This window comes from Haemaphysalis longicornis, unplaced genomic scaffold (assembly GCF_048455015.1).
Source record: "Haemaphysalis longicornis isolate Haplotype H1 unplaced genomic scaffold, Haemaphysalis longicornis Haplotype H1 scaffold_1, whole genome shotgun sequence".
In the NCBI taxonomy this organism is placed as follows: Eukaryota; Metazoa; Arthropoda; class Arachnida; order Ixodida; family Ixodidae; genus Haemaphysalis; species Haemaphysalis longicornis.
This window is the reverse complement of record NW_027526203.1, coordinates 262,159,552-262,178,639: the sequence shown is the minus strand read 5'-3', so window position 1 is coordinate 262,178,639 and position 19,088 is coordinate 262,159,552. Positions and strand designations below refer to the sequence as shown.

The following is a 19,088-nucleotide window of genomic DNA, read 5'->3' as shown; positions in this document are numbered from 1 at the left end:
CGCCACAAATTGTGTCAATTAACTTGACCCAAATAAGCGTGAGGTAATATTTACATAGTTACGTATACCTACGACCGCGCGAAGTTACGAGACGCCGGCTGCAAGTACATTGTTAGTGCCATCTAGCGTACACGAGTGCAACCCGTGCAACTTCTCGATCACGATTGAAACGTGCCGTGTAGCAGCGGCAGTACGTCGAGCGCGCTCGAAAACTCGATCGCGATTCACTTCAATCGCGATTGAAAGTGCCCGTGTGACAGGGGTATTGCCAGAGCCCGTTCTCTTACAGATTTAGCTACGAGTCCATGCGGAGACAGGGAAGACAAGTGGTGCACTCACCAAGCACATCTCTGCGTTTAACACCTGCATTCTCGCTGAATTCCACGCGATAGCGATTAAGGAAAGCTCACACCAACCCATGGCATCTCACTTCTAGTACGCTAATGTGCTAAAGCCTGTGGCTTCCAGTGTTCACGTAAAAAATCTCAGCTCCTTGTCGCCCACCCTCACGCCAAACGACACCTCAAGGAATACATTAAAATACTCCTTGATGGCCAGGCCATCACTCCAGGCCCCAGCATCAAGATCCTGGGCCTACATCTTCAGGCCAACACCAAGAGTGACGTATCCTTGCAGCCCCTCAAACACAGCAAAAATATAATCATACACATGGTCAGGCGAGTTGCAACCAAGAAGAGAGGCCTCAAGAAATCCGATACCTTTCAATTAGTTCAAGTTTTTGTCCTCTCGAGGACGACTTACGTCAACTCCCTGTCTTCTCGGAAAGGAGGACATAAAGATGCTTTATATAATGATTAGAAAGGCGGTTGAACAAGCCAATGGTCTTGCCAAGAGTGCGTACACAGAGAAGCTGCTTAGCACGGGGCTCTACAACACGGTGGAAGAACTGATAAAGGGCCATCTTTCTATTCAGAAGCTCCGAATGAGCTGAACAGCGGCGGCTCGCCGCATCCTTCACCAGATTGGCTGGGCAGCACAGAATGTCACTCCGCTTGATGCACTCCTGCACTTTTGGCAACAAGAACTAAAAATGCTCCCTTTGCTTAAAAATATGAACCCCTCACACGAGGAGGGTCGCTGACAAGCACGGGCTCAAGCGCTCAACACCACCCTCGGCGGGGATCACGCAGTTATCTACACAGACGCCTCCCAACATCGAGGGCAGCAGTACGCCATCATCGTGGCTACCTCCAGAACCAACCTCGTTGCTTGTGCCTCACTCAAGGTCGAAGACATGACGGCAGCAGAAGAGGCAGCCATCACCTTGGTTCTCACTCAACCAGGGGTTCGTGTGGTAGTCACCGATTCCCAACAAGCCTACCCGAATTACCAGTCGGGTTTTGTGTCCCGACCTGCACTGGGTGTGCTAAAAAGCCACTCCCCAAATGGTTCCATTCAGCTCATCTGGACACCCGCTCACGCTTCCATGGAGAGCAACGAATACGCCCACCAAGCCTGCACTTTTACCCCCCGTGCTATGGAGCTGCACGAGGACAGTCACCCGCTTGTCTCGTTCAGGGACATGACCCAGCATTATCGCCTTCTGAGACAGACCGTACCTTCCCCTTACCCTGACCTTTCCATAGAACAACAAACTACCCTACGGCTTATACAATCGGGCTCCTTCCCACACCCAACGCGTCTTCACTTAATGCACCCGAATCGCTACGACGGTGAATGTAAATTTTGCTCAGAAGTAGGAACCCTCTGCCACATAATCAGGGTGTGTGACTTTAGCCCTGAGCACCTTCCTCTCTTTTCGTCAACTTCCGAACAAGAGCAATGGGAGATGCTGCTGTACAGCCCCTCTCTGCCTACCCAGGCTGGTGGACAAACCACAGGCGGCGCGGACTGAATATGCGCTACAGTGAAGAAGGAACCACTCCCCTGGGCCGCACACTGGGCCATTCAGAAATCTGAATAGAAGTATTTCCTCCTGTTCCTCCTTCGCCTCTGCCGCCGATCTCGTCGCCTCCGTCCGCGACGGCAGAGACGGAGAAGTGACATCGTCTTACATCGGGTTTGAGCTTTATTTTATAAAGAAAGAATTCCACTCATGTGTTACACCAATACAACTTAACCAACCACTGTTCATGCATCATGCATTAATTTAACCTTACCAAGAATATCCCTTTGAAGTAATAGAGGGTGTGGTTAAGGGCATTTACCTTCTCTCTGGTTTCACTATTTGTAGAGTGACGTGAGTGAATTTAAGTGACGCCGCATGGGTAATCGTTGTGGGTGCCGTTTACAGCTTTGTTTTCCAACCACATTCACAGGGGTGGATTGGCGCTAATGTTTTTTTATTGCCTGTCCTTGGTATACACGTCACAAAAAAAGCGATTACGAAGTGCCAAAACACACCAGCACGTCACTTGCTAGTGCGTCATTGTTAAAAGGCCGAAGCCATGCCGCACTTTCCAAAAGATTCAAGCAGTGACGTGGAGAAGGTTGCGCTTTATACACTTCTAATATGTCCCGTACGCTCTGGCAGAACAACTCTGTGCTCGGCCTCACATCAACATCATCATGGCGAAGTGCCATTCGAGATTTCCATGTACTGTGCAGGGCCAGCAACATCAAAAGATCGTACGGGACGCCACCGCAGTTTTCGACGGCCAAGAAACTGATTCCATGGCTATCAAACGGGATTTCGTTTTTTAGTGTTCTCTGCAAGACGTCCAACAGGAACACCCCGTCCCAACACTACAAATGTGTGCTCTGCTGTCTATGGCTTCTTACAAAGCAAGCAGTCAGGGGCCGAGGGAACAAACAAACCTTTTTGAATCATCCCATTTTTAACGGGTAATACTCCCGCGTGTAATTAAAAAAAAGGATTCGACATAAGGCGAGAAGGTCATTTTTTTGCACACGCTGGCATACATCTTCTCCTGGCTCTGCCCTGCATAAGGATCTGTACAAATGAGTCGGCAAAGTCATGTCAAGGAGGTCTCTATACAACTTCTTTCGGAGCACGCTAGCCAAATACTCGAGAAAATAAAAAGCGTGAAAACAAAAATCTTGCCGCAAGTACATCGCATTCCGGGCGCACAGCGTTTCCATTGGGTTGTTCGTATTCCGTTGGCTTTGGACTGGGTCGCCGGTTCTAGCGCGTGCTAACGCGGTCCAATTTGGCAGAGATGGCAAAGCCACGGCACATGCACTCCCACGTGCCGTACAAAGACGGCGCATGACGACGGCGGCGCGCCGCACGCACACGTGGGTAGAACGAAGAAGGTTCGCACTGCAGCCGAGGAAGAAGCGGACACAAGTGAGCCCACGGTGCTGTTTCTCCAGCCCTGCGTCACTAGTGCAAGCTGCGCCAGATTTAGGGGCGCAGCGCATAAGGGGCTCGGGCTTACGGAGTCTCATGACGTCGCAGTATCCTGTAGCTACGGTACTAAAACACCGGAACACTCGGTTTGCAACGCCCCGCGCGAGAACGTAACGCGTACTAAAAGAACACACCGGCACACTCCTTTTTCAACGCCGCGCGTTAGAACGCTTCGTGCTTCAAAGACACTGGATTTACAGCGAAGCTGTATACCTGTACCCCCCAAAGGTTCCATCTCCGTGGGCAAAAACGCCAAGGCGTCAGGAGTACTTATACACTGCATACACTCCCAACCTGCCGTCCCTAGACGTCGGCCTCGTTTACTGCAACAGGGAGAACGAAGAGGCCACCGAAGATAGTGCGAGCAGGTAAGCGGAGGATGGGAGTACGGCGCAGGTATGACGGGGAGGGCGGTATGGTGAGGCCGCGCGAGACATGCTTTCCTGCGGCGACCCGATACGAGATAAACCGCACGCGCCGTCGTGCGTTTGCTGTTGAGACGATCACCTCCCGAGACGTGTCAGCTATGTGCCGTCGCCGAGAAGACTTCCGTTCGTACTGAGCTCAAATTTGGCATTACGGAGTGTCGTAATAGCCAGCCAATTTGTTTCCTTGGTAGCTAATAGTTACCGCCGTCAATGAATGCTGGGACGTGTACTGATAGCCACTCCTGCGGGGCATCATCACACAGGCCCACAGACCTGTTGGCTTTCCAGGGCTTATTTTAGGGGCGAAGCCGTTTAGGGGATCGGGCTTTCGGCGTCTCCTGTAGTCGTCGTCAGCATATCGTGTAGTCACGGTACTAATAAAACACCCGGACACTCGTTTTCCACCGCCTCGGGCTAGAGTGTGACGCCTAATTGATGATTGTAGGGTTTGACGCGCCGACGCAACGCAGGCGATGAGGCGCGCCGTAGTGGAGGGCTCCGGATTAATTTTGACCACCTGGGTATCTTTAACGTGCGCCGAAATCTCGTACACACGGGCATTTTCGCTTTTCGCCTCCACCGCGGCCGGGAATCGTACCCGCGACCTCGTGCTCAGCAGCGCAACGCCTTACCCACTGAGCCACAGCGGCGGGTAACGTGACGCCTACTAAAAGAAAATGGCATAATGGATAAAACCGGCTAAAAAAAACTAACATGATTTAAAGATTTGTGGAACGCTCCCTGTGCGCTTCAGAAATAAAAAGCACAAGCAGAAGCTGTTTGTTGACGGGCTATTTTTACATTCAGGTACCCACCGGCTCTCGACGCTAGGCCTGATCGTGTCGGGTGGTCGGTCAAAGCAAGCGAAGGCATATATCTGGTGCCGGGGCGTCGATCACCGGTGACAAGGACTTGAGGACTAGACAGGAGACGTTTGTAAAAGGCACAGGCGCCTGGGGCAGGGAGACCGTCCTCCCCCCAACCGGGTACTTGTTGCCCTATTCTAATGTTTGTGTTCGCGGATGTAAGCCGCGGCTTGCTTGTGTCGCTACTGCTAAAGGCAGTCCCAACTGCATTCTGTAAATAATGGTTATTTCCTAGGCTATTCAATACTTGCTTTGGTGCCCCCAAATGAAACAGGTGGGATAAGCAGGTGTACGTGGTAAAGCAAAAAAAAACACAAATGATTTGTATTTGTGTATATATGTCGCAAGGTAGAAACATGTTGTGCAGACATCTTGTGTAAACGAAAGATCTTGTGTAAAGGGAGCGGGTGCATGGGGGGAGGGAATGGTCCCCCTCCAGGACGCTGGCTGCCCCCCTCCCCCCCCCCCCCCTCAGCGCAAAGTCGTTCTGCCATGAAGTGTGCGCCATTTGTATTTGTGTTCGCGAAATGGTGTACGTTCTCGCTTCATTTTGTGGAAAGTATCTTTTCTGTTACCAGCAAGGAGCGATGTCCTGAAATGTAAAGGATGGACCATGTGTGTATACGTGGTAAAGTCCTGTAACCACGAGTGTCGTGTACTTGCACATGTCACAGGAGGAAAATAAAAATTCCTTTTCGATCCCAGGGCGGGGCGTGAGCGGGGCATGGGGCAAGGAAATCGCTTAAATCCGGTTCAACGCAAGAGAGGGCGCCACCGCCTCAGCAAGCGCGCGATTGCTCCTCCCACCGGCGCTTCTCCGGCGCCCAATCAACGCGCACCGTGTGGCAAGAGAGAGACTTACAGTCTTTGAAGACACTTATACGCTGCATGCTTCGCCCCTGCCCAGGTTTCACGTAAGTGGAGATGGCCCGGGATTTTATCGCACCTTTGTATGTACTTGACAAAAATAGTTATAATAAACTACTCTTCCACGTAATGTATTTCAGCTGGACATGAATCACTGCAGTTGGTTTTCAACACCACCGAATTGACACGCTGCAGGGTACTTTTATAGTGTCCACTGAACCGGAACCCTGCAATGGGCTCGCACAAACCTGGATGAGGATGTAGTCTTGTTCGCAGCGCATAGCCTGGATCGCCTGGAAAGGCACGATGACGCAGGAGACGCGCATCACTGCGTCCTCCTGCGATGTCTGGCTCTCGAACTCGTACATGAAGCGTCTGCGAACGACAGCCAGAGCCCCCGTTTTGAACTTATGCAGTTCTGTACTTGGACGCTGCATGCAGTAGCGCTTCCCGACACTGGCAGCACTCAACAAAATTCGCGTACGGCAAGGCCGCGAGGATGAAGCGACATTGCCGAAGAAAATTATCAGAAACGGTTTGTTATTCCGCTAATGAAACGACAAAAAAAAACACGTTTACAGAAGTTAAAAGACTAAATCAAAGCCTTCCGATGGTGAGGGTGCAGCTATGAACCGCAATACTCAGAGGCACGAGTGATATTGAGCGAGCGTGCGAGTGGGTGAGTGAGTGAGTGCACGAGTGAGTTAGTGACTAAGAGACAGAATGAGTGACTAAGACACAGAGAGTGAGTAACGGAGTGAGAGAATGAGAAATTGAGTGAGAGACTGAGTGAGACAGGGAACAGGAGAGAGAGAGAGAGTACAGATAAACACGAACAGCTAAAGTAGCGTTATCTTTGCCGCCAACTGAGATTTACGGCCTGGCCATCTTTCCCGGTTCCCTCCCATAAAGGTTAAGCCAGCGTACTGCGCTTTCCCAATTTCGTTCACGGAGATAGCGTCCTGAGAATTTACGCGTGCTGCGCCTACTGTGGAGTTGTTCCATTCTACAACATCACTTGTTTCCGACCCGTGACATCTCCCTCCGAATATGCACAATGTTTTCCCCTAGCCCCTGCGCATCCCCTCCCAACCAGCTTCACCCGCCAACATCCCCTTGTTATCTCAACAAATTTGGTTAGTTAATTAACCACCAGAATCCAAGCTTCGAATCAGTTTCACGAGTTATATAGGTCTCTTCACAGGCGCATAATTTTTGCGATGGTTCACTGTTCCATGCAACGCTCAGTTGCGATAGCTTAAAATGGAGTCCCGCTGCGTGAAACACCCGTTTCAGGAGGTTTCAAAGCGTCGCATGCCGAATACACAGAACATGAATGTGCACTTGTAAATCATCAAGCTTGTTCACGCCGTGCTAAGACCCCTCACTGATATCTGTTCTTAAAAGGAACGAAATAGGGTGGTATTTTAGGGGGCGAAGCACCTTAGAAGCCCGGGCCGTCGGCGTCCCCTGTCGTCGTGGTCGTCTCGTGTCATCACGGTAAATCAAGTTGTAAAACGATGGTCAAAAAACGATTGTATAATGCATAAAACCGGTTCAAAATAGACCAACATGATTTAAATTAATTTTAAATACAAAAATAATCATAATTTTATTGCTTTAATAACAGAAATTTGTTAAATTCCGTTTCGAGACTGATTTCAAACGCCAGGTTTTTCTCCCGTAAAGCATACTTTGTACCATGCTACCTTCTAGTACACTGTAACCATGCTGCGGCATGTGACACGAAGATAACTTACGGCCAGCCTGTCTCATTTAATGGCTTAAATCCGATCCAACTCACGAGAGGGCGCAACTGCCTCAGCAAGCGCACGATTGCTCCTCCCACCGGAGCTTCACCGGAGCCCAATCAGCGCGCGCTGTGTGGTATGTTGATGCAGAGAGGCTTACAATCTTTGAATACACTGATACACTGCATGCCTCGCCCCTCACCAGGTTTTACGTTAGTGGAGATGCCAGAGAATTTTTAAATCTTGGTGACCCAGTTATCGCGTAGCGGTTACTTTTTATTCGCATCCCTACAAAATGCAATCATTAAAAAACAGAGGAACCTCTGTTCAGGGTTCAGAGCAATAACATATCACATCAGTGGCATTGATTGCGATACCATCCAGATTCCTGGCCGTCTGAGCGAGAAGAAAGGAGAGCGGTGGCTGTTAATTTGTACCTTTTACTGAAGATGATCTTGAACTTGTAACCAAGGTTGATGTACAGGTCCCCAGCTTCCAGCTGCGAGTGAACACGTCTAATTATCGATTGCCTCGTTAAGCAACACTTTGCGAATAATTAAGCGATGCCTTGAAATTAGGCTCGTTCATATTCCAGTTCCAGTGGCGCCTCAAACAGTTCAAAAGTACCCTAGGATTTAACGGCGTCGCATTAGCGAACAAAGACTGGGCTATTCGGGCTGCGCTACGCCGTGGGCCGGCAGAGTAATCGGGCGATAAGCTCCGGCAGAGAATTATTTTAGCAGGACGCTGTCGGTGTCCCTGACAGCAGCTTCGACCTTCCCATGCCACGGTTACACCATAGCGGGTTCCGATGAGCTTATTTAGCCTCTTCTCTGCCTGCCCTGTTTACTGTCAACGTTCGCCAGGGCATGAATGGCGACACATTCGGCTGGTTACTCCCAACTGCGGACAAATAAATATTCAAGGGATGAGAACTTTTATTTTTACACCAGTTATCTGTCACCCGCTGATACAGTTTCTGGTCGTTTGCTAGTCTAATGAAACATTTGGTGTTCATCTTTCTACACTTTCATGGAGTAGTAAGTTCCATAGGAATATCAACAGGTGCGTCCCCCTTAAGCGGCGAATTCTGCTACACAGGAATCGATACGCTAGCTTAAACCAGCATGCACGCCCGTCCCAGCACAAAACAGCAAGACGACGCGCACTGACGAATGAATTCTGCGGCGGTGACCGTTTAAAACAAAATGATCGTGGTAAATGGGGACTTACGAAGAAAGGGCCAATCTTGAGAGAGTGCAGCAGATACTTCACGGCCGGATAGGAATGGTCTGCAAGTCAAGAAAATGACTTGGTCAGTACGACGAGTACCATAAAGTTTACGTGCGAGCCACCGAAACCAGTCAGTCTCCCTTCTCCCTTTCCCCCTAATAATCTCACTGCGATGGCATTCCTATACCTCCACTTCGACCTCCCTTCCGAGTCGTCCTTAACCTTTACTTCTCCCGCCACTCTTCTCATAATACTCTTCCTTTCTCTCATCAATTCCTCTCACTTGTACATCCCACTTTCGCTCTGCCCCACTACCCCTCCCGTGACCAGGAAAACTCCCGCACATTTCCAATGGATCACTAACCAATTAGTGAGCAGGATTACCAGCAAGATTTCTGGCTTACTCAAGTAACAGACAATATTGTAGCGCTTATAAGCGCTACAATATTCTGGGATCGATAGACTACCTATAGGTAGTCCAAGCTACCGATCCTGGAATTGAACGAACTATACCGACGGTGAACACGCCTTACCGGTGTTGGTACGGCGCGGCTTGGTCGCCGAGTCCGCCGGCATCGTGGACGTGGACGCCTGCGCGGGCGGTCCTCGTACGCCGAAGTGGCCCGCCGATGGCGGCGCCAGCAGGACGTGGTGTCGCAGCTGGCCGGAGGAGGCCGCGGCAGGCGGCTGCGTGAAATGGTGGAGCATGGCCGGAGCGCCTAGCGTGGACCCCGGCCGTGGCGCGTGACTGAGCGTAGGGGTGAGCAGCAGGGTGAGGTTGGGCTTGGGGAATCTCGGCTGGCCCTGCGGCAGCACGGCCTGGGCGCTGGGTGACGACAACGCGGACGACGAAGAGGCGACGCTGGGCCCCGCAGACCTCGGCAAAACCACCTGGGCATTGATTCGGGGGGGGGGGGGGGGGGGGGGGGGGGGGGGGGGACTGATTACCCGTTCCTGATGGTCAATGGTCGATATCGTTGGGCGAAAATTAGCGACAAAGAGAACGGCGGTAGGTTTAAGGAGCAGACTCATTAGACCTTCCAAGTTTTGCCCGTTAGTCTGAACCCTGTCAGAGGAAATCTACAGCGATGAATGTGCCCAAGACTACGAAGATATAAGCAGCCTCAGGAGTCCGCTCATAGGTGTCGCTATACTATTACTCTCAAACTTGGTTCTTCGATGCTCTGAACATATAGCAATACTACACTGTCGGAGGGGATCGAAGGGCAGCAAACCGACGCTTGTGGCTGCGCTGAGGTTGCAGACAAGGTTGCAGTCGTCGTTGCGTGGCTGAGGTTGCAGTCGTGGTTTGCTGAGTTATTAAAGTAGTATCCTGACAACAGCCACCGCTCTGGCAGCTTCTGTAGCCTCGTCTTCTAGCGCAATCGTCGTGTCTTTTGAAGAAAGTAAAGAAGAAAGAAGCTGTCATACACTGGCTCAAACTCGATGGCATTTTTACAGGAAGACTGTTCAACATTGTTCGAAGGTCAAGGGGGCACAGAACGCAAATACCAGTTTCCTAGAAACTCTCCTGCAAAGAACGCTAGCTGCGAAACTGTCGTTGCCTATACTTCATATTTAGTATCATAACTTTAATCAACAGCTTCCGTCCAAAAGCCGGCACAGCATAAGAATAAAACACAACAGAATAACGGTTAAAGGCAGTGTAAAGACTGTGAATATTTTCTAGGCCGCGCCAAATGTTCCTGGGCGAGATGTTAAAATCAAAAGGTTAACCTTTACCTGCGATAGAATTATTTTAAGACAGTAAGAAAGAAAAGGGTTTTCTCCAGCTTTTTGCCATAAAACGTTTCAGCCTTGCGCATTCTCTGCGGCCTATATATGCTCTTTTCCGATTTTTTTTACCGAAAATTTTGACAAAGACTGTAATTAGTTACATGTGAAGTACTGTATAAATCTTAAATGTAGAAAAATCTTGGCATTTCAAAATAAAGGCCTCGCGGAAAACGTCTAACTGCTACCTCCAGACGGAAACAGCAAGACTGCGACAGAAATGGGCCACGGAAAAAACAGTAGGTGGTCCTTATCGTTCTGAGGCAGCAATCCAATATTATTTGCAATGCTATTGCCCAATACAGCCATTGTTTAAATTACGATTCCGCGCGTTCCACAGCGATACCGAATGTGTATTCGTAGCCTAGACAGTGTTGCTAACTGGTTTCTTAGGGTTTGCGACCGCATTGCTCACCCACGGTCGCGGCCAGTTATAAGAGCTTCCTGGTGTTCTCTTCGCGTTATTTTCAGCTTCGTTATGCTACGCAAATTACGCAGTTTTACACTCACAAAAAACATTCTGCGCACCTACCCTGTGCCTTGTGCTACTCTTCCGCTCTCCTGTTGAATGCTCTCTAAGGACCTTGACTAACACCTCTCACCAGCCCACGCTATATTTCACCAGTACACGTTAATTAAAACATGTCACTTACTGCACCTGGCCCACCGCTAATACAATTCAACCGCTCTCATGTTCACTGATAGTTCCCGACCAGCCAACCGCTTGTAAAACTCGACCGCTTTGTATCCCAGTAAGACTTCCTAATGACAACGAGCGATTCTCTCCTGCTGGCCTACCATTTGTACAAGACGTCGGTTCCAATATCCACTAAACCGTACTAATAACCTTAACTGCCACTTCTGCGACTCCCTCGAATACCCATTCTCCCTATGACCTAGACTAATCTTGTACAAGTCACCCGCTCGATATATACCTCCCAACAGCGAGCGATTCACTGACACCGGCTTACGGCTTGTACTATAGAGGGAAGCTTCAAAAGAGTACTTTTCCCGGTATGTACCCGCGATCACTAGGCCTCATCTTGAGGGCACAAAAACAACGACGACGTCGCGCTTCGCCTCATTGTGGACAAGGATACCGTAGGGTATCCGAAACGTCAAAAAAGTGGGAATTTCACTTGGTCAGTGACCGCTACTTTGCTATGAACTCGCAACCCGACCAGACAAACTTCCGTCGAACCATAGAATGCAAGTGTTTTGTAACACTCGCTTGCTAACCAGTTCCCTAGCCCCCCGTGATGTCAACGCCAAGTTCCCCATGCCTGCAGCCATAGCACTTGACCGGCTCCCGTTTCACAAATACCACCCCTAATGACCCCACGCTATTCCTCGCACCTCGCCAGCGGTAGGCAGCGGCTGCAAGAAGGCGTTGTAATAGACCGGCGTCGCTGGGAGGCGCGACGTTCCGGCCGAGCCAGGGCCACCCATGGCGGCAGCGTTGAAAGCGACCACGGCGGTCGCCGTGGCGGCCTGTTGTTGCTGCTGGTGGATTCCGGACATCTGGGGAGCCTGCGGGTGTTGTCGGTCCAGGAGGCCTCGCAGCCGAGGGTACAGGGCCACGGTCGCCTGCTGCTGCTGCTGCTGCGGCTTCGGGGCCGTCGTCGGCAGAGCCAGCTGGGCCACCTGAGGCATGGGGGCCGGAGGCGCCCCGGAAAAGCTCCTCTCCGGCGGTGGAGCTACATTTGCGCTCTGGCCCGATTCTTCCGTCGACGAGCCTGGAGAAAAGAGAGACCGTAATCACAAAGGAGTTCGCTACTCAAAGTACAAACAGGGATGACAGCCCTTTTAAACACGCATTGTTTAATAATTGAAAAGGTGGGGTAGCAAGGTGTGGGTCTATGTTAAAGCGCGTATTGTTTACGCAACAGTGCGCGCTCCGCTCTCCCCTCTCCGAGCCACAGACAAGTCTGAACGCGGAGATGGGCCTAGAGATGTAAGGTTTCATGAAATTTTGAGGGGCGTGAAAAAAACAGGTTTTTTTAATGTTTTTTTCTTTTTTCAGAAAAATATGATAAATTGAAGACGATTCCAGACAAACATAATAAAAATTCGACATCCTTTCTTAGGCGGAAATCTTAAATGTCTCCTCAATGGCGAAAAGTCAGCGTAGTTGCTGATGCACTACACCTGACTATACTAGAGTGAAACTATACGAATGGAACCAAATTATGGCCGCTGTCAAAAGAGACTCAGTAAATAAAATATATACACAGAAACTTATTTGGGTTTGAATGGAATTCGAATGCGGGTCGCCAAGAGCAGCAGATAAGTGCGGTAATTACAGCACTAACCCTGCATCGTGCCGGCATGGAACAACAATTATCTGGATGCGTGCCGCATGACAGGTGAACGTGACGGAACCGCAAACACGATGCACCAGTGAAGAAGTCTTCAATAATCACTTCAGACACTTAAGCGCATGTTTAATTTTCTTCTATATCACTACAAAAAAATATAATTGTTACTGCATCACAAAAGTCACAGCAAAGCTTCCGCTCTCAAAATATGCGCACGATTTCACGTCAAATCATTGACTTCAGAAAGCGTTTTGCTCACTGCAGATTGGTCGCATCCAAACGAATTTTCTCGGAGAAGCTCTGTTCATTTTTTCAATGTTAGCATGGTTAAAAAAATAAAAAAAAACTATTTTTCCTAATGCTTTTTTTTTTTCAACCACTCATATCTCTAGATTGGCCGCGACATTACAGGCGAGTAAAACTTCGACGTGTCGCTTCCTCTACTCCGTGCACGCACACGAGCGGCTCCCATTTGAAGACCGAATAAAGTCCGCACGCCCAAAGAAGAAGCGGTCCATCAGGAAGAGCGCACAAGCTTCGTTGTTCACTCCAGTCTTGCACCACTAGAGCAAGCTGCGCACATTTCTTTTGTGCAGCGTTTTTAAATGACTAAAACTCGATTATTGTGGGCCCAAGCCCGGCGATTACAACAAATTTCCCTACATATTGCTGCACTATAACGCTGTAGATTTGACACCTCTTGCCCCAACTGCCCCACTGCCTACGCTGATTTACCTCATTGGCTTTTCTATTGCCCGGCCCCGGATTCTGGTGGTGGATTCTGGTGGTGGGCGCATGCCCATACAAGATGGTTAGTCGTATCGTGAATGTGGCAGGTAGGGCAGTTGTAAGGGTATGTAGTGTTCTTTTTTATAGCGTCTGCTTACTTCGTAAACACCTAGGCATTTTTAGGGCGCAAAGTTCTAACGTCTCGAGAGTCGCATAATGCGGCGTTGTTTATCCTCTGCAGGGTATCTAAGGGGGACACGTGACGGCATTTGAGAGGGTAACACGTGCGCCCCAGTCTCGGAGAACTTTGATTCTGCCCAAGTGTATAGCGGCGTGAAGTGTCGCCTACATGTTTGCCTGCCGAAGTGATTCGTGCCGCGTCTCCTGCCGCGTCTCCTGCCATGGTCTGCGTTGTGGTAACCAATGAATACGAAGAGGGAAAAGCGAAAAAAGGTACGCAAACACGTTGCGGCTGTAAAGAAGTATTTGATAAGTGCCGCCGAGCGAAGCCATAATGCGTTCGCCTTCAAAGAGCGTAAGCTGCAGACGTGAGTGCCCAGCAGAATATATTTTAATTGTTCTAGACATGACCTGGTGACCAGAGCCCGCACTGACACTGATGACCTGAGTTTCCCCGACCAGGGATACACCCCCCCCCCCCCCCCTCCTATGGCGAGTGTGTCTACATGCCCAACCAGCTTTTTTAATTGACACATTGCCTATTCTTAGTCGTTTTTCTCTAAAAAAAAAGCACGGGCCATCTCCACTAACGTGAAACCTGGGGAGGGGCGAAGCATGCAGTGTATGAATGTATTCTTGACGCCTTGGCGTTTTTGCCAACGGAGATGAAACCACTGGGTGGTGCAGGTATACAGCTTTGCTGTAAAATTCTCTTGTCTTGGAAGCACGAAGCTCTTATAGAGAGGCGAAAACGAGTGTCTCAGTGGTTTTTTTAGTACGCGTTAGGAAGTGCTCCAGCGCGAAGCGTGGACGAGCGTCCCGGTGTTTTTTTAGTACGCGTTACGTTGTAGCGTGAGGCGTGAACGAGTTTCCCGGTGTTTTAGTACCGGGACTACATGAGCCGAACGACGCTTACGACGACAGGAGACGCCAACAGCCCCAGCCCCTCAGGGGCTTTGCCCTAATAAACAGCAGTTATTGCCAGTAACATTTACTGCTATTGCCTAACTCGACCGACAAATCGCGGCCGACCGACCAGTAGTAGTTCACGGATGTGACCCGAACGTTTTTTCACTCGCGGCACATGTACAGTCATGGACAAATGCAAACACGCAAATATGAACCAAAACAGACAAATAACGCGACTTTTCCCCATGCAGGTGAAATTGACGCATGGATTTATTGCACAACCAAAGTCGGGAAATGCAGCTTTCCAAATATACAAATAGCGTGCCATTATTTCACATAAACGAACAGTATTTTTCAATATTTCAAGTTCTGGTCCATATTTTCGTGTTCGAATTTCATTTTTCCTTGACTGTATGTTTGTTGTACATTTACTTCCACTCCATAATTAGGCACTGGAGCCTAAAAACAAAACCGGGCAACAACGTGCACAGCCGTTCAGCTCTATCCGTTTCAGTTTTGCGGAGTTACCATTCCGGAATTGGAATGACTCCGGATTAATTCCACCTTGTCGAGATGCCGGAATGGAATAAGAATGGAATGAGGGCAACGCTTGGAGGAATGGAATGGGAATGGAATTAGGCGCCTTTTGCCCGGAATGGAATGGGAATGGAATGGTGATTTTTAGACGACGTTGTTGCCTTCGTTGGAGCCTCCGGCTGCTTAATTAGTCTGTGGCGACGACCGCGTCGGTATATCTCAAAGGGAGCAGCGGCAACAAAAACGATAATGCACACCCGGCATCTAGAGTAACTGAATCCGCGCAGCCTGCCGAAGCACGCGTGAAAATAAACTTCGAGCCGCGCAAGCGCCCCTGGCCGGTGGCTCCTTTAGGTCGGCTCTTCATGCTTTGGCAGGCTTTTTGAGGCATAGCTCACTCTGTACAACTGCCCGTGGCGCCGATTTCAGACCGCCTGTCTCACTACAAGCTGATGCTGTGAAAACTTGGAGCTAACAAAATAAAACTTTCGCGCATGAAACGTGAAACAACGAGTCCGCTTGGCGTTCTCCTCATACCCGGCGTGCGTTGTAGCTTGTAAGCCGACCTGGTAGGCATCTCGCGGGAATACGGCGCCAACCTGTCGACCACATGTCCGTGTGTTGCAACGGGGCCCCGGGGCTCCAGCAAGTCAAAACCAGCAGAAAAAAGAAAATTGTGGGTGAGGAAGTTTTTTGTGCTCGGCACCAGCCATAAGCGTAAGAAGCGAGCTTCGGATGTGTTACTGAGCTTTCTACCTCCACGCTCTGGCAGTGGGCAGCTGGGATATACGATTACTTTAGTTGTTATATCACACAATGCAGGTTTATTTATTTATCTGATTGATTGATTGATTTATCTGATTGATTGATTGATTTATCTGATTGATTGATTGATTTATCTGATTGATTGATTTATCTGATTGATTGATTTATCTGATTGATTGATTGATTTATCTGATTGATTGATTGATTTATCTGATTGATTGATTGATTTATCTGATTGATTGATTTATCTGATTGATTGATTTATCTGATTGATTGATTGATTGATTGATTGATTTATCTGATTGATTGATTGATTTATCTGATTGATTGATTGATTGATTGATTGATTGATTGATTGATTGATTGATTGATTGATTGATTGATTGATTGATTGATTGATTGATTGATTGATTGATTGATTGATTGATTGATTGGTTTAACGCGCCCACGCTGCTCAGCCGTGCCGTAGTGGAGGGCTCCGGATTAATGTTATCACCTGGGCATCTTTAACGTGCGCTGAAATCTTCAACACACGGGCATTTTTGCCTTCCTCCTCCATCAGAAAAGCGGCCGCTGCACCCGGGAATCGAACCCGCGTCCTCGTGCTATATAAAACAATGCAGAACACGCAACTGCCGAAAGGCGTTTGTTTGTAACAATTGCGGCTCCAATAGCGCCCTTCTTTGCGAGTGCTTTGACAGCGCTCAGCAGTGCGACATCGTGCTTTGGTTCAATTAGAATGTGCAGCCCTCTTCTCCCGCTGTGCCAAACTTCTCCGTGGTTTGCTTGCTACGCTTCTGTGCGCGTGGCCTTTTTGCCTGGATTGTTACGAATCGGCCAGCGCCGCCGTACTTTCCCGCATCACTCCTCGGCTGTGCGGCGAAGCCCCTGCGTACGCCTTTCTGCCGTCAGGCGCCACCATGTCGGTGACAAGTTTCGACATGCCCAGTCAGACGCTTCGCTTTCGGCGCATTTCAAAACTTCGGCGGCTGCCGGCGAGGCTCGTCTCAACGCTCTTCAAGGACACAGAGGCCCCGCGAACTCAGCGGAGTCCTCTCTCCCCTCTCTCGGACTCAACGTGCGCCGAGGCTACTGACTGTCACGAACTCTGGAAAGAGCGTTGTGTGTGTCTGTGACGTTCGTGGCGTGTTGCCGCTTGTTGGCGTTTTGACCGTTACGGCTTTTGGGTTAAATAGAAGCTGTCCAAGCGCTGTAACTCATTCCTGTTAGAGCAGCGAATCCATGCTGTCGCTCCGCTCGAGTCCTGTATTGTAACATCGCCCGTCGGGGCATTGTTTATTTTGGCTTCGGCTCACCTCTCGCTATGAAGTAAACAGTTACGTTAGCCTACGGCTTTTGGACTTCTTCACGGCTGCAACAGCGGCTGGCCGCTCGCATCATACACGCTACCACTCGTATGTCGGAGGCCACGGAGCTCAGATCGGGTGCCCCCAGTCGGTCGCAACAACTGGTGTCAGCGCTGGGATGACCCGGTCGCAACAGCCTGGATACAAACGTACCTGATTACTCAAGCCTTAGTCGTTGGCTTGAAAGTTGAAGCCTCGCCACTATTTAGGTAGGAAGGTCTCATTTCGAAATTCTGATCAGGTCCTCTTGCATATTGGTTGCGCGTTGATGGAAACAAACTGCCTGACCGTACTTCTTTATTTTGACAGGGCTCCCGTCACAATATGGTTCTGTCACTTTAAATGAGGGGGTCATAAATAATGTCCTGTATTGAACGGATGGCTCTGATGTAGTGGCAGGGCAATAAACAAGCGCAATGGGGGTCAAGTGAAGCAGTGGCAACTTTCCTACGGTGTATGCAAAAACTTTTAACGGTGTTCCGTGCCGCTATCCTCCAGTCTCTCGCGTTGGTACAGCAGCATTAGTGCTCAATGTTGTAAATTCACTTGAAATCAGTCAAGTAAGCATTTCGAAAGCGTGTACAAGTGAGCAAGCTCCGTGCGACATGCCTGTGAGTTGTCCACAGCATACTAATTACGCTGGTATGAAGGCATGCAAAGCAGATTGCAAGATAGCACGCCACAGACTGTGCAACAAAATGGAAAATCCAGGCATCAACGTAATAGGTGCTTCATCTCGCGTCGCGCAAGAACTAACCATTAGGACATGTTATAATGGAAATACTATAATAAGTAGTGGGATCCCGCTACTCATTATGCAAAAAGGGGCAGTGTGACTGCCCCTTTTTAAAGCTAAATCTTTTTTATTGCGACCGATCACATTCTGCAAAAAAACTAATTCAGTTCCCCTTAGACCAGTTAGTCGACCCAAAAGCTGTAATAATGCCTCTAGACACACGGCGCGTGCGTGAAACCAGGGACCGCAAATTTGGTCTTTGTGTCTCTCTCTTTCTGAAACTGGGCTTGCATTGTGTCAAAATGATTATTTTAAAATCGCATAAACGAACGATTCTAAACAAGACCACACACGCGTCAATCACGAAGAAGGGGCACAATAGTAAACCTTTATCTCATAAACCACGTAACGGTGTACATTTAGATCGTTCGTAGTTGCGTTCACTTGATGCACGAAAAATCGTTGCATGGGTTCCTCCTTCGCTTGCGGTTTGAGCGTCTGATGGTTTGACGTTCGGTTAGGCGCATTTTCAGCGAAAGTTGGACGAACTTTTAGCTTTCGCGCTTCTATCTGCTTTCATTAAGAAGGGACGGTAATTTTTTAAGTGCAATGCACTTCTTAAGCGACCCTGAACCTGCGTCCACCGGCGATGTCCGCGCACGTGGAGATGGGCGCGCGCAGCCTGGCCGCTGACATGGCACATACCCACGTGGGGGATTGGCCAGGAATCTCCTCGTCTTCCTTGGCAACGGGGGGAGATGGGCGCGCGCTGCCTGGCCGCTGACATGGCACATACCCACGTGGGGGATTGGCCAAGAATCGGGCGTGAGAAGGGCTAATGCACCTGCTTAAAGGAGTACTGACACGAAATTTCACAGCTGAGATCCGCTCTAGCAATCAAGTACAACGACAACACAAATAGGTGTCTGTGAATAAATGCATCTTTCTTTCTTTGTAGTTGTGTGTGTGTGTGTGATCTCTCTTTCACGAACATTACCGAACCGCGCAAATTCAACTCGTGCATTCGCACTTTCACATTCTTCCCCTCGGGGAAATGCGGGGAATTTTATTGCATTGGGTAGTTGTTCTGCACGAGATATGTAACCAACCTTCTACGACCTCCCAACTTCGGTGGCAAGTGACACATTTTGCAAACATTTGCAGTTTTCAACCCGTATGATAACGTCCGATTCATGTTGCCTCCCTCCGTAAGTCATCGGATATAGCATCTGAGGCAGTTTTTACGTTGAGGA

The 19,088-nt window shown here is 49.4% G+C and overlaps 1 protein-coding gene across 4 annotated transcripts in view; it reads right to left on the bottom strand.

The window, feature by feature from the left end:
• The window catches only part of LOC144145129 (uncharacterized), a 75,725-nt gene that overhangs the window by 11,320 nt on the left and 45,317 nt on the right, over positions 1–19,088 (bottom strand). For all 4 annotated transcript variants that reach the window (XM_077676640.1, XM_077676646.1, XM_077676650.1 and 1 more), the window contains 5 exons: positions 11,651–12,030; positions 9,034–9,391; positions 8,501–8,559; positions 7,705–7,766; positions 5,765–5,891 (listed from right to left, as the gene is read on the bottom strand). In XM_077676640.1, coding sequence (XP_077532766.1) covers positions 5,765–5,891; positions 7,705–7,766; positions 8,501–8,559; positions 9,034–9,391; positions 11,651–12,030 — 986 coding nt within the window. The remainder of the gene's footprint in view (positions 1–5,764; positions 5,892–7,704; positions 7,767–8,500; positions 8,560–9,033; positions 9,392–11,650; positions 12,031–19,088) is intronic.